Source organism: Cucumis sativus, chromosome 2 (assembly GCF_000004075.3).
Source record: "Cucumis sativus cultivar 9930 chromosome 2, Cucumber_9930_V3, whole genome shotgun sequence".
Taxonomy (NCBI): Eukaryota; Viridiplantae; Streptophyta; class Magnoliopsida; order Cucurbitales; family Cucurbitaceae; genus Cucumis; species Cucumis sativus.
In genome coordinates, this window is record NC_026656.2 from 20,755,053 (window position 1) to 20,770,609 (window position 15,557).

General features: G+C 33.6%; 1 protein-coding gene across 5 annotated transcripts; it reads left to right on the plus strand.

Annotated features, from left to right (window-relative positions):
• The first annotated feature begins 989 nt into the window (after window positions 1-989).
• Window positions 990-14,545, plus strand: LOC101204355 (ubiquitin carboxyl-terminal hydrolase 26). 5 transcript variants are annotated; one of them, XM_011651473.2, is made up of 15 exons: window positions 993-1,327; window positions 2,206-2,301; window positions 2,388-2,984; window positions 3,588-3,843; window positions 4,091-4,845; window positions 5,144-5,252; window positions 5,427-5,605; window positions 6,574-6,858; window positions 7,172-7,379; window positions 8,057-8,125; window positions 9,765-9,992; window positions 11,119-11,382; window positions 11,995-12,136; window positions 12,804-13,000; window positions 14,107-14,545. In XM_011651473.2, exons 2-14 carry the CDS (start codon window positions 2,222-2,224, stop codon window positions 12,896-12,898), a joined length of 3,267 nt encoding a protein of 1,088 aa, XP_011649775.1. In that variant the 5' UTR covers window positions 993-1,327; window positions 2,206-2,221; the 3' UTR covers window positions 12,899-13,000; window positions 14,107-14,545. The 5 variants fall into 5 exon arrangements, with proteins under 5 accessions (XP_011649779.1, XP_011649775.1, XP_011649774.1 ...); XM_011651472.2 differs by having other exon boundaries at window positions 14,125-14,545; XM_011651474.2 differs by having other exon boundaries at window positions 14,171-14,545.
• The last annotated feature ends 1,012 nt before the right edge of the window (window positions 14,546-15,557 follow it).

The following is a 15,557-nucleotide window of genomic DNA, read 5'->3' on the forward strand; positions in this document are numbered from 1 at the left end:
CTCATATAACTTTTTTCACAATTTTTATACAAGCAAAAGGATGATCGTGAATATTATTCTCACCAATCGAAGAAGTGGGCTTAATTTAGAAGTAAATACAAATTTGAATTTCTACCATTTAAGAGTACAACGAACACAAGGGACTTCGTTGTTTTCTCTATTTCAAGAAAAACCAACGACAAAAATTTAAAAAAACGACAAATTATTCAAGGGATGACAAACTCGTTAATGTATTTATTAACTTGCCAATTTTGTTTAGTGCGATCACGTAGAACATGACGTGAAAACAATATATTCAAAATCTAACATTAAAACGTTTTTCCGTATTTCAATATCTCAAATGTCCTTATAAACCGTTATTGATAAATTGTACAATTTATTTAGATACACGGATCTTAAACAAAACATACACCAAATCAATATTACAAAATGATACTTATTTAATTTCCTATAACAAAGAACATCATTCACCTCTTTTTTTTTTAAATCAACAAATTAGAACTTAACACTAAAGTGACAAATAAATATAAGTCTGAGCATATACCTAATTCATGCATTCGTGTGAAACTTTAAAAAACGTTATATTCAAAATATAATAAAATGAACAAAAATATTTATAAAACATAACAAGTCTATTTACGATAGATTGCGATATACTGCATTTATATTATGATAGATACAAGTGATAGTCTAGTATGATTTAATATAATTTTTCACGAATAAATGTCATATTTTGTTATAGTCCAATGTATGTTAACAAATTGTGAGATTTAAAATAAATTATCTTTAAAAATCTAAAATAAATATAAAAAGTGAAACAATAAAAACATATTTATGACGTCATAATTTGATTGGATAGACTTCAATATTAAAAAATAAAAAAAGAAGAGCAAAATATTAAGGTGCAACGAGCATAATCCGACCCGACCCGCCCGAACCCGAATATGTTTGGCTCCAAAATCCAAGTTTATAAAAGAAAAATAGAAAAATAAAATTTACAGTTGTCCCTCTCAAACTCTCTCTCTCCTTCGTTCTCTCTCTCTCTCTCCTGAAGTCCGTTCTGTTCCTCTGACCCGTCTGACCCATCACCCATTACAGACCCCCTGCAACCTTCTCTCTTTTTCTTTCTCCTCACTAATTTTTCTTCTCATGATTGATCACTCTAAACAATGCCACAACATACCTTCTTCACAAATTAATCGAAACAATTGCTGCCCACAACCTTCAATCACCGTTACAGAGCTTTTTTTTTCTTCTCTTAATTTCATGTGGTTTTGTCTTTGATCTTATTCTACCTTCAGCTCACACCAAGCTTCTTCACTTCCTGGTAAACCCCTTCAAATTTTTTTCTTCTTAGGATCATTTTCACTCTTTTAATGAAACTGGTTTCTTTTTCTGTGGGGGGTTTTTTTTTTTTTCGTTTTTCTCCGTGGGCAATAATCCCTATTCGTTTTTTTTAGTCAATTTCTATGTCATTTGATTGTCGTATATTTTTTCCCCTAATTCTGAACTACAGAATGTTGTGGGTGGTGTTGTGTTTTGTGGCAATGGAAATTGTATTCTTCTGTATTTATTTTGAGGAAACTTACTTGGTGATGGATGGGGGTTCTTTATAAGGACTCTATTTCGATGTAGGTTTGCGTTGTTCAGGTGGGTGCTTCTTTTTTATATTAATTTTGTTACAATGGACATTCATGGGTGAAGTTATTCATCTAAATGATTTTCCCCAGTTAAAAGAGATAAGTTGATAACGTCTTTTATTTTGCTAAAGAGTCTCTAGAAGATATTGAAAGACCGTCGACTTAGTTAAGGAACCCAACCCGCATTATCTTTATTTTCTCTAGCAGAATTTTGGTTAACATCGTGAAGTGATCATATATTGCAAAGTGCAGTTTGTAACCTGACACAGATGATTATTTTGATTTTTGCCAGCAGAAATGGAATACGGGTTCCAGTTCTCTTATTATTATTTTTAACATTTTCTTTCCTTTTTAACTAACTTCTCTGTTTTTATTATTATTTTTTTTGGGGGGAGGGGTGGTGCAAAAGGTTGGTTTTGGTAGGTTGTATAGGTTTCCATATTTATATAAAGCATTGGGACGCTCAATATTTGTCACCCTGTTGGTTTTTTGTGAATATGGTGTACATGTCATTTGACCTTATGAATACTACATTGAGTTGAAATGGTGTTATTTCTGAACTCAGAATTAGTTTTTCTAAGATGAGCCGACCCACTACACGTAGTAAGAACAAAAGGCATAAACAAGAGGACAGTGCTGATATCAGTTCTGATTTATTGAGGTAATAATGATTTTGATTTCCATTTTCTGTTGTACAGATTTGTAACCTGTATTAAGAAGTTCTGAATCAAGTTTTATCGTTTTCAGGAAAATTCACTCATCTGGGGCAATAACCAAAGATGACATCAACCAGCTCTATATGATCTGGAAGCCAATTTGTCAAGGATGCCGGCTGAATACTAAGGATAACCCAAATTGTTTCTGTGGGCTGATTCCACCTCCTACGGGGAGCAGGAAGGTTGGCTTATGGCAAAAGATTTCAGAAATTGTGCAAGCTCTTGGTTCAGATCCTTCCAAGGATCAACGTACTTCTCCTGACTTTCCTGCTGGTCTTACAAATCTTGGTGCAACTTGCTATGCCAATAGCATCCTCCAGTGTCTGTACATGAACAAATGCTTCAGGGAAGGCATATTTTCTGTGGAGTCAGATGTTCTGAAACAAAATCCAGTTCTAGATCAGCTTGTACGACTCTTTGCTCTCCTCCATGTCAGTAAAATGGCTTATGTGGATTCATTTCCTTTTATAAAAACACTGGAGTTAGATAATGGTGTCCAGCAGGATAGTCATGAGTTCCTGACTTTGCTTCTTTCTCTGCTGGAGCATTGCTTGAGTCACTCAAAGGTTTCTAAAGCAAAAACTATTGTTCAAGATCTTTTCCGTGGAAGTGTGTCTCATGTAACTACGTAAGTTGAATTTATTTTATCAGAGTTTAGTTGAATATACTAATTAATATTTTGATTTCTTTATTGTACTGACTCTCACTTTATTTTCGTCTATTATTCCACAAATTTACTGATTGATTTTATGCACAAAGCATTCATTTATTTTGTCCTTTCTTTCAGTTCCCTAACCATTCTGAATATTAGGAGGCTTCGACATTTTATGTGATGAACTAGTTGTCGTTGTCCATGTTATGATGGTGCCCTGATCACATCATTTGTAAAAATGAGTGGAGGATCTGACATTATTGAATTGATATTTTTCTTTCCTCCAGAGACCTGGTTGCTATTATTTTTATCATGGATCTCTCTCTCTCTCTCTCTCTCTTTTAGTTTATGTTGGTAGGACAAGGGTTGGGGACTAAGGGAAGTTAGATTCTCATGCATCTTTATAGGGGAGATTAAACAATCTCCAAAATTGTTCCTCATCTCCCCTCTTTGTATGGCCTTTTCTTTAATACATGGTCTTTTTTTCTTATTGGAAGGGGAAAGAATTCAATACATTTGTTCACTGGTTTTCTTTGATTTAAGTTTAAGTTGAGAATGATATCTTGACTTCATATTTAGGTGCTCACAGTGCGGAAAAGATTCCGAAGCCTCTTCCAAAATGGAGGACTTCTATGAATTGGAGTTGAATGTTCTGGGCTTGAAAAGTTTGGATGAAAGTTTAAATGATTATCTTAGTGTGGAAGAACTTCATGGTGATAATCAATACTTTTGTGAGTCATGTAAATCTAGAGTTAATGCCACTCGCAGTATCAAGCTACGTACATTGCCCCCTGTTCTAAATTTTCAGCTTAAGCGATGTGTTTTTCTTCCAAAGGTACTGAAAATCATCACATCTCTTTATTGGCTGTCAGTAGCTAAATGTCATTTGAGAAGTAATCACCAGATTATGGTGTTTTCATGCTGATTCATTCTGATTGAACACCTCGTTGGTTTTCACAATTATGAGAAGATCTTAATAAAAGATTTGACTAGTGATATATGCTTTTTAAAGTTGATTTATGCTTATTTTTGTCCTAACTTTTCTTTTGGGTTTGGTTGTTATTGTTGCTTTTTGTCTGCAGACTACAACCAAGAAGAAAATCACTTCTGCACTTTCTTTTCCTGGAGTGTTGGATATGCGGGAGAGGCTATCTGAATCTTCACAGTCTGAATCAATATATGACTTGTCAGCAGTTCTGATTCATAAAGGTACTGCTGTCAACAGTGGCCATTACATAGCTCACATCAAGGATGAAAATACAGGGCAGTGGTGGGAATTTGATGATGAACATGTCTCAAAATTAGGTCACCATCCATTTGGAGAAAAATCCTCAAATACTAATTCTAAATCTGTTAAAACTGAGTTAGCTGTTCCATTGGGTTCCAAAGAAGAAGTAAATGCAACTGCAGAAGGGAATCCAACGAATGGGGTTCTTCAGCAATCAACAGAGTCTGGTGTCCGTTGTCCCACTGACGTCTTTTCATCTAATGATGCCTATATGCTGATGTATAATTTAAGGTGCACAGGAAAGGCCACAAATAGAGTTACTAGCTGTATCGTTAATGGTAAAGAAGTAGAAGGCAACATGGTTCCTTTCCAGGATGGCCTGTTTCTTCCATCGCATCTGTGTGATGAGATAAGTAGTTTAAATGAATCACATGTTATAGCTTGCCAAGAATATGAATCAAAGAAGGAAGTTGAACTGGGTTGTATCAATAATCGGAGACAAGAGGTCCGATCAATTTTGTCTGAAGCCCCTGTTCACTCACTTGAGGAACCCTTTTGTTGGATTTCCACTGACTGGCTTCGCCAATGGGCTGATAAGGTCTCCCCACCGTAAGTACATAAATAATATTTTTACTTTTCCACTTGCTTGATGGTCATGCTTTTAGGTGCATTTTTTTAAAAAGAGGAGTTGGGCAGATAATCAACGTTAAGGGCACTTCAGGAAAAAAAAAATCGTATGGGAGATACTAAGTGCTGTAAATAAGCAATTCTTGGGAATCATATGTTTCTACTATTGCCTCCTCAAGCTTTTGTATTGTTTTTTCTTTCTTCGGCAGTGCAACTGCTTGAGAACTCCCATCAATCTTACTTCTTTTTATTTATTACACCTTACTGTTATGGTTTGCAGCATTCTTGATAATTCACAAATACAGTGTTTGCACGGAAAAGTTCCAATATCAAAGGTAACCAGCATAAAGAGATTGTCCGTGAAGGCTTGGGATAAGCTATCCTCCAAGGTATATGCTTCAATTGTTTCATATAGAATTCTATTGATTGGTACATCTCTACTTGGTCTTAGAATTTCATCCTTGTGTGATTATTTGTACTTAAATTGTTCTCGATGTTCTTTTTAGCTCTAAATTCATCTTTTTCATATGGCTGACTGCTGTTTCTGCATTCTTGAAATTTAGTATGGTGGCGGCTCAAAACTGACAAATGAAGATATCTGTATGGAATGCCTTATTGCTGGTGCTCGAAATGTAGTTTGTGCCGACAGCTACAGGGACCGGAGAATATCAATGAAAGAAATTGCGTTAAGTGCACTTTCGGGAAATTATCCAAATGGAACATATGTTGTTTCTAGGACATGGTATTTTTTCAGAATTCTTGAATTCTCTTGTCATACTGCTTTGTTGACGCTTCTTATTGGATTTGCTTCTTGCTCGAGTGTTAAATGTCTGGCCTTGTTATTTGTTGATTTCGTTTCTTACCTGTAATTTTGCTGTTCTCGCGATTGTAGTTGTTTTGTCTCTAAAGCTTGTATATTACTTTATTTTGAGGAAGAAACTATTTCGCTGAAATAAACAAAATAGGGGAGAGGAAAGCTTCAACTTGAGTTCTGGAAGCTACAATTAAAACCTTCCAATTAGGGAGAGAAGAAAAATCGTGGTTACGGAAGATCTGGATGGATCAAGAAAGAGTGAGAAAGAGCCATATGATCCTGCAAAACAGAAAACAATCGTCCATCTCATTAAAAATGTTCTATGGTTTCTTTGAAGCTATAAAATCCAAAAGGAAGCAGACATGAATTAGATTCATCTTCATCCAGATAGTCTTGACTTCAGCTTTGAAAGGTTTATCATCAAAACAGTATATACAGTAAGTTAACGATATTACTGAGAAGAGCTACTTGTCAATTGAAAGAATAAAAAAATGTGCTATAATTTAGAAGCCATCAAAGAAAAGATGAAAAGGCGGTCTTGAGTTTTTTGGTTTTACTGCACAGCATATCAGTTTGGAGAGATATCTTTTGGTATTCTTACATTGGCACTTTATCACAAGTACTAGTGCTATTCGAAAGAAGCTTCCATAGGAGATCTTGACCATCCTTGGATAGGAATTTTTCCAAATCCTGTTGAAAAATCGGCAATCAAGGACTTTGGATTATGTTGAGGGGGTGAAGAAGTAGCCCATCAGTCACCTTAGTTTAACCCTATTGAGAGATCGCAACCACTTCCCTCCATAGTGCTTTTGTCTATCACTGTCTAAAACTTCTATGTAATTGCCTTGATCTCTGAGTTAATCTTGTTCAGCCATATATATCATTCGTGCTTGTAGGTTGCAACAGTGGGTTAAAAGGAAAATTCTTGATGCTCCTTCTGAAGCCGATGCTGAACCAACAGCCTCAATCAAGTGTCCTCATGGACAACTTTTGCCAGAGCAAGCTGCCGGTGCTAAGCGAGTGCTGATTCCAGAAGATCTCTGGCTTTTCATATATGAAGATGCTTTGACTGTAAAACCTGATGATCCTACAGGGGTTCCAACTTTTCCCTCTGATTCAAGACAATGCTCTCTGTGCAGTGAGGAATTGTCTGAAGTGGCAGTTATGGAAGATTCTATAAGGTCATTTCTGTTAGAATTAGCAGGCTTGTTGTATGTTGAAAGTCCGAGAGTTTGTTAAGATTTTATAGTGTCCTAATTATCTTTTATTATTTTTATTATGGGTTCTATAACCTATAAATATATGCTCCCTGTATCACTATGAGATAGAGAAAAATAATAAGAATATAGCATCATGGTTTTTCTCCCTGTTCTAGGGTTTCATCGTAAAATAGTTTGTCTTTCTATTTTTCTTCATTCGATAATTTCAGTATGTTCAAGTTAACTTTTTAGTTGATTTGGCTGAAGAATGACTTAACCTGTTGTATCTTTTCAGAGGAGTGAAGCTTAAACAGCGACAAAATCACGAAAGATTAGCCGTTGGAAAATTCATTCCACTTTCTTTGAATTGCAAGTATTATTTGGTGCCTACATCATGGCTTTCAAAGTGGAGAAACTACATCAATGCAAGTGGAAAGAGTGCTTCATTTGTAGAGAAGCCTGAAAATTTGGATGGTGTGATCAATCTTCTGAGGTGTGAAAAGGTAATGTCTACTGACATGAGATTTTTCAATTATTGATTGTCCAGTAAAATCTTTTTAGGCAGCATTTCAGAATGCATGATGTCATTTGATTATTTAAATTTGTATACCTTAACTTAGTGAAAGGAAATTCTTCTGGTCAATTTGGCTGTGATTGTGAAGCATGGTTCTAAATTTTCTCTATTGATCTTATGGTAATTTGTCTTAATTTTCTATTGATCTCATTATAATTTAGCTTAAAAACTAATCAAGGAATTTCATTATATTCATATCCTTTCTAATATTAGATTGTTGAGTACTTTTTTGGTTTTTTGTTGGGGTAAACGATACAACGATACATTAGAGAATGTATTTTGTACATAGCTCCATGTAAGACATAAAGGAACGAGTAAATATGGGACTATGGGGTGTTTCCAATCCTTTAAAATGAGAATTTGATTAAAAAAGATAATTTTAAATATAAACATACGATCTTTATTCATATAAATCTATTAATTATGAAGATAGTAAAGATTCAAATATTTATGAATTTTCGGTACAAGGAAAAAGTAATCAAGAAAGTTCTCATAAGTATAATGTTTCGATTTTTCCTCTATTAGCTTGAGCTCGTATGAATTGTTTTTCTTCTAATATTAAAATTATTGCATTAATTTGATTCATGTGCATGCATCTGGATGCAGCATTCACGCCTCCTTGAAAGACCTCCTGACCTGATCTGCAAACGTGCTACTATGCAGCAGAAGTCTGCTGTAAGTATACTGCACAAGTTTATTTGGATGCAATATCTTTTCTTTATATCTTAAAGCAATTTCTCGAACCATCTTCTTCCCTGGAAACATTTTTTGAACTTTACTTTTCTTATACATATTGTTTATTATTTTTTTGGGGAAGAAATGGGAGATCATATTAAAAATGAAAGGTGAAAAAGATAAAAATAGCCCACAAGTCCATTACAAAAAGCTCTTCCACCTGGTCATCAAAAGTATAGAGAGACTATGATCGAGTAAATATTTAAACATTTACAAACCTACACAAAAAAGCCGAGCGAAGTAGGCAGGTTAAGGAGTCCTATAAGTTGTTGAAAAAATGAGTATTCCTTTTCAACCAGAGTTTCCATATTAGAGCATTGGAAGATGTTCTTCCGCTCATTGGTAGTACGCCTTTAAGGGGCATGCATAGATGCTTTGGTGCAGTGGAGTGTTTGCTCTCCTTTGGAGACTTTGGTTCGAAAGAAACTCAAGAATCTTCAACAACCATGAGTCCAACAGGGAGGTGTTATGAGATCTTGTCATACTTTTTGCTTCTTGGTATAGTAATTCTAAGTAATTTTGTAACTATAACCTATCTCAAATTGTCCCCAGTTGGATTTTTGTTTTGTAACCATTTGGTATGTCATGTGGGGTAATCTCATCATCCCTTCTTTTCTTAACCTTCTTTCGATAATGAAAAGTTTGTTCTTATTTTTTCAAAAAAAAATTTTTTGATCATGTTGAGCCATAGGGTTATCTTTCTTCCTTTTTTGTTTTAATTTTTAAAAATAACTACACATACATAATCTTTTACTTATATATTTTATTAATATTATTTAAAAAAATTCTTTGATTACGTTGACACCACACAGTTCTGAGTTCAGTTATTATTATTTTTACGAGTTCAGTTATTATTAATCATTTAGAGATGTTGTTTTACAATGTTTTGAGTTCTTTCATTTTTATTTTTACCTTATTATTTTAATGTTATAAATATTTTTCTGTTTGTTTCTTTAAGGGAAAAAATTAACTTTTGACTTTATACTTGTTAAGTGTTGCAATTTTTACCCATTTTTTCAATATGTGCTAATTGGCCCACTAGTTTTGACAAGAATAGTGAAAGACTTTTTATATCCAATGTCCCCAAAGGGACTAGTGAAAGAATTCTTATAAACTCATTACTTAAAAATGAAATTTTGCTCAAAAATAATTTTGAACATGCACAAAATAACCATTAAGTAACTTTGTCAAAATTCATAAATTTCAACAATAAATTTTTTTCTCTAATCCCCCTTCTCCTAAAATTTTATCAATTTCATGTTGTATATTAGTTTTACAATTCATTGAACTCATAAGAGATTTTTTCACGGTACTTGAAGCAAGAACTTGTCAAAGGGTCAAAATTGCAACACTTGTTTAAGATTAAGATACAACTTGACAAGTGTAGGTGTCAAAATTAAATTTTTTTTCCCTTTTTTAATCATATGCCATGACTTCTCTTACACAATTTCTGAAAGTTACTCTCATTTATGGTCAATCATGTGATTATAAATCCTATGAAGTAAAAAAAAGTCCTTTCCCTTCACATTTCATATCTTTTTACGTCCTTTTTTTTTTTGTTTTGTTCCCTCAATTTTAGGCAGATGTTTTAACACTCATTTCAGAGAACGACTGGAAATCCTTCTGTGAAGAATGGGAAGGTAGTGAGGCATGTGGCATCTCTGCTGTGGTTGAGTCAAGTAGTTGTGTAGGGAATGATATCGATGGATCCTCCAAAGAGAAGACGATGGCTGAAGAGGATCTCTGTTCCAATGATGAAGTTAACAATGGGGACTTCAAACAAATTCTACTAAAGACTGATCCCGAGGTAACCATCCTTAAATATATTTCCATTTGCCAGTATTTTTTTTTCTTTTTATTATTATTATTTAATTGAAATTCTTTACTTTTATTGAGAAAAAAACTAAACCATAAACGGGCTTATAAAAATGAAAAAAGCCCACAAAACAAAGAGGTAATCAAGTACATGAAGGGACTCCAATCAAGTAAAATAAAACTTAACAAGTAATAATTGCCAAAAAAACCTAGACACCAAGGCCGAGAGAGAAATAGATAATGTAAAAAGGGCCAAACATCACAGTTGGAACTCTCTCCTACCCATGAAAATTCTATTGTTTCTCTTGCTCCACAAGCCCCACAAAATAGCACATTCTCCAACCTGCCACAGAAACAACTGTTTCTCATGAAAGGGCAAACATTTAGCATATCTTTCGAGAGAAAACACTGAGAAGAAATTATTAACCGAACTACAAAAATTCATTTTTGGCTTCTTAAAACGTTTCAAAAAGCTCTTAAATTACTTTAACCAAATATATCATTGAAGTTTCTCAGCCACCAAGCACATTAAAAGCTTCCCTTCTGAAAATCTTCCAAGTTTTTTTGGCTGATTAGAATTTTCAGAAGCGTTGGGTGGATCCCGTGGCATGTAAAATTTATGTTTAAAGATTTGAATTACCATTTTGGTTTAGGACTTTTCTTTTTGCCAATATACAACGAGTTGGTGCTTTCCCGCAGGTGGCAGCACTGAAATCACAAGATTCAATATTTTAATCCTTTCATTATTAATGTACTTGAGAAAGTACTCAGTAGTTTGGTTTTATCTATAAAAAAGGATAGCAAAAGCAATTGATCATACAATCAAATTCTCTTATCCTTGCATTGTAAATTACTAACGGCTGAACACTAAAATAAAGCTTGAACTTGAAGTAACCATAAAATGATGTCTCCCTTTCTTTGCCCTGAAAAAGAAGTCCTCTTTTTCTGAGTATAAATTAGCTATTAATTATATATATAGGTTTTAAAGAAAGAAAATTGTTACGGATTAGATATGAATTGAGGTTAAATTTCTCAACTGACTTGCGATATTAATTGTCTTGATACTAAAAATCTTGCTTGCTGCTTCATTGGTCCTGAATGATCTTTTGATGGAGCAGATATGTGAAGAATGTATAGGAGAACGAGAAAGCTGCGAGCTAATGCAGAAACTAAATTATACTGGCGAGGATATTTGTGTATATTTTTCCCGAGGGAAGGATGCTCCAAAATCAATTTTGGAAGCTTCTGAGTCCACTGTTGATCCAGATCGTCGAATCTCAAAGCGTGCAAGGAAGACAAATTCAGGGAATTTTGTGAATCTGAAAGTTTCTGGTTCGACATCTGTGTACCAGTTAAAAATGATGATATGGGAATGTTTTGGGGTAAGCTTTGCAGAACCGATGGCATATGGCGATTGAATTGGTTTGCTGAAACTACTTTTCATCCATGCTTGAATAATGTGCCCAATTGTTTGTTTTATTTAATTATGTATTTATTTTATGTTGATTCCCATGTTTATTAAAATGATAATCCTACAGCCCAGAGACCGTCTACTTTTTCAACCTTAATCTTATAAGACATTCATGTGGGGAAAACTTGGATTTATTTATTTTTTCAGTTCATTGATAGCTACTGTCGGTTTGGATGAACACTCCCTGTTTCCCTCCCTCCTGTTTCTGTTTGTACGTTTATTTTTCTTTTTTCTTTGAACTTGCATTTTGGTGAACCAAGTTTCGGAGAATTGTCCTAACCCCAACACAAGCCAAACAATCCTGATTAGTAGGAATATAAATCCATATTATTGAAATGCTCTTTCTGATAACAATTTCCGTAATGTAATTAATACTATTCAGGATGTCCTTTTGGAAACATCTAAAGGCAGTCTGTTACGTTTATGATATAACTTTTCATGATTCAGAAAAGAAATATTTATATTTTCCAACTAAAAATGGAAAATTAATTATTTCGTTTATGTTTTGAACTGGTTTCTGCAGGTTGTGAAGGAAAACCAGATACTGCGCAAAGGTAATAGGATAATCGATGGAGAGACTGATACTTTGGCGGACAAGAATATATTTCCTGGAGACAAACTATGGGTAATGGATTCTGAAATTCATGAACATCGAGATATTGCTGGTCAGTACATTTTTCTTGTGCAAATTATTGTTTAAATTCAAGTTAAAATCAGCAGTCGAATCTTGCAATTTTTCCTCCTTTTTTTTTTTTTTATTTTGGTTTGAACTTTGAAGTGATATTTTTCAGTATCTTCTGCTATACCTTGGAATAATATTTTTCAGTATCTTTTGTATGTTTGCAAACAAACATTCCCATGGAAAGGAAAAGGTGTAATGATAGTAGTTCCAGATTTGGCCTTGGTCATTGTCATGAAGTGCTTTTCATTTAGGTGCATTTAGATACACTAATTCTGTATGTTTGCCTGCTCACTGAATTCTTGGATAAGCTATGTTAACTGAGGACCCACCAATAATATAACATACCTCTTGTAATCTAGTCTCATCAGTCATCACAATTATGGAAGCTTCTGCATTTATAAACCTTTTTTGGGGCATTGATGATGGGTTACTGTAGTGTAGACAGTGAGTGACTGTTATTTTGTCCGAGTCTGTTACTGCAGCAAACCATGATCTTCTAAGAATGTATTACATTTTACTGCAATTCATGTCTGGAATGGTCAGCATTGTATTTTACAACTCTCTTAATAGATTTTCAAATTTTTTCGAGCTGTATCTTAAATAAATTGATCGTTATTGTCCTTGACTTGTATGCTTGTTGTCATGGACAGACGAGCTTTCCGACCCCAAAATGAATATCCAACACACTGAGGAAGGGTTTCGTGGAACACTTTTGGCTGCTAATGTTTCATCTGAAGTTGTTTAAGAAGCATTGAAACATGAGGGGCTCCTGCTGCCTGTATTTACAAAATTTTGTAGATCTTCATATTGAGGGGAAAAACTATTGCGCTATGCTCAGCATTTTGTTGTAAGTTGCACCTTTATCGTCATTCATCTCTTTTCAAGTCTTTCCTTTCTATCTTTTTATTGTGCTAGTGAATTTTGTCACAGTTGCTGAAAACACAGATGGAACACACAGTTTCTTTTTCTTTTTCATGGAAACCACAGTTTGTTTTGGTCACCCTAGATTGGAAGCCTTTTTTGTACTAGGTGTTTTTCTTGGCGGGGGTGGCTTCTACCCTTGGCTTTAGGATGTTCCATGATCTTTTTATTTGAAGAAAGAATTGTCATAAAAGCCGTTGCTGCTTTATAGAATATTCTCAAGGATTGGTTAATGGCCCTTGGTTTTAGCTTCAATTGTATCATGATGTAATAATGATTTCTGCTGAGATGGACACGATGAAGGCTGGAGATCTTTTTATGGCTAATTTACAAATTTAGTCTTCGAACTTTCAAGTTTGTGTTTATTTGGTTCATAAACTTTAAAAAATGTCTAATAGGTCCTTTAGGCCCTTTACATATTCACATTTTTAAATAATTAATGCAATTCATCTATTAGATATAAAATTAGGTTTTATGTCAAATAGCATCCTAAACACTAAATTGTGTTTGATACATATGTGAATATAAGAAAATGCTAAATAGGTCAATGATCTGCTAGATCTAAAATTGAAATTAAGAGACCTATTGCACACCAAATTGAAAGTTAAGGCCAAATAGACACGAGTTAGAGTACATAGACTAAATTTGCAGTTATGATTAGATGATTGTCACTAATGGTCTATTTGAAGTCTTGCAAAAGTGAAAAGTGAAAAGTGAAAACATTATATTCCTAATATGTAAAATGAAATCTCTTTTCTAAAAACCTCCATGTGAACGGTTTCCATGCGAAGGGTATAAAGTATCCTTGGCCCTGTGTTTGCTTGTATATCTCGTTTAGAATCTCATAATCCTCTTGCATTGCTTTTTAGTCATACTTTGTCAAAATGCATGCCACTAACCTTTTCATTTTGTTGGATAAATTGTACTTTGTGTATTGGTTGAACCGAAATGCGCTGCATTGTAACAATACATAAAATAAGTTATGTTGTTCAATGTTCATATTGCAAACTGCTAATGTATTTACCTTTTAAGGTCTGCTATCATTTTCAGAACCAGCTTGTGAATTGAATAGAGAAACTGTGTTTTCTGTAATCAGAGAAGGGAGGCATAAAATGTTGGACTGTGGATGCTACAGAAGACAGACAACTAAAAATTACGCTGCAGGTTTTGATTGAGCCCCAACCACAGAGCTACTCATTAGTTTTTCCTTCACATACATTGGCTGTATATCATGTTTAAAATGTCAAGGACATTTGAATTTGTTGATTGCTCCTTTACATTATGTATAAAATGTTTTAGTGGTAATTATGCGTACTACAGTGTAGAGTGTACAAGTCTCTTTTTCTTCTGCTAGATTTCAGGAGATAATAAGATAAGAACTGAACTTGATTGTTCGAACCACCCCCAACATGGACCAAGTTTTTCTTTCAGGTGCGCTTCAACTTTAAGAATTTAAATTATGTTTATACAACGACCTCTGAGTTCTATGATGTGATTTTTTGTTTTAATCATGTTGATTGAAAATCATGAACTCGGTGTTCGATTTTGTCTGGGTTTCAGGGTCAGGGGAATACTTTGCAAAAAAAGAAAAACATGAACTTGTATTTAGATTTTAAAGGATTACTTCAATGTGAGTAGTTCTAACAATCAAGTTCAGTTCTTCCATAAATGTTCACAATTTTACTGTTGAAAAAGGAGCATGTTGAATTTGGTTGAGTGATTATATGGAAATACTTTAGAGAAATCAACTGTATATACCTTACAGTTTATGAGTATTTTTTTATATATATAATTTGATGTATTCATTATCCTTCTTCCTATTGAAAACATTACAAAGATTTTTTGGACAGAATCAAATACATTCTTAGGTAGATTAATCTTTCGAATCCTTATTAAACGAGCTCTAAACGTAGATACTTACTCCATAGAATTTCTTTTTAATATTTATGTTTAATTCTTCCTCTTTTTCTTACTTTGCATCATTTAAAAAAAAACCATAACTATAGTTTTTTTCAGTTTGACAATAACATAGAGGGAAAGAGATCCAAACTTTCGATTTCAATGAAAAAATATACATTTTTACATATTGAACTATGCTCAAATTGGGATTTTACACGTTCTAAATCCTACTATGATATTTTATCAAAATTATGCTAAATTTGTACTCAGCTTGTTCTTAACTATTTGGAGTGACACCATACAAATCCAACACCCACATGTATGGTTACACATTAATAACAATTTCTAATATATATATAAAGCTAATTTTGATTATCGATACTTTACTAAAGTTAAATTAGAACTTTAAAATCTTGATCTAATATTCGTTAAATCTGAGCTTGAGAATGTAAATCTGTATGTTATATTTATGTTGACAAGAGTATTCAATCAAATTGTTTTAAGTTCAACAAATCGAAACTCGCTCTTTTATTAATGATGTATAATCTTAATTAGTTGATATATGCTCAAGTTTCTTAACTATT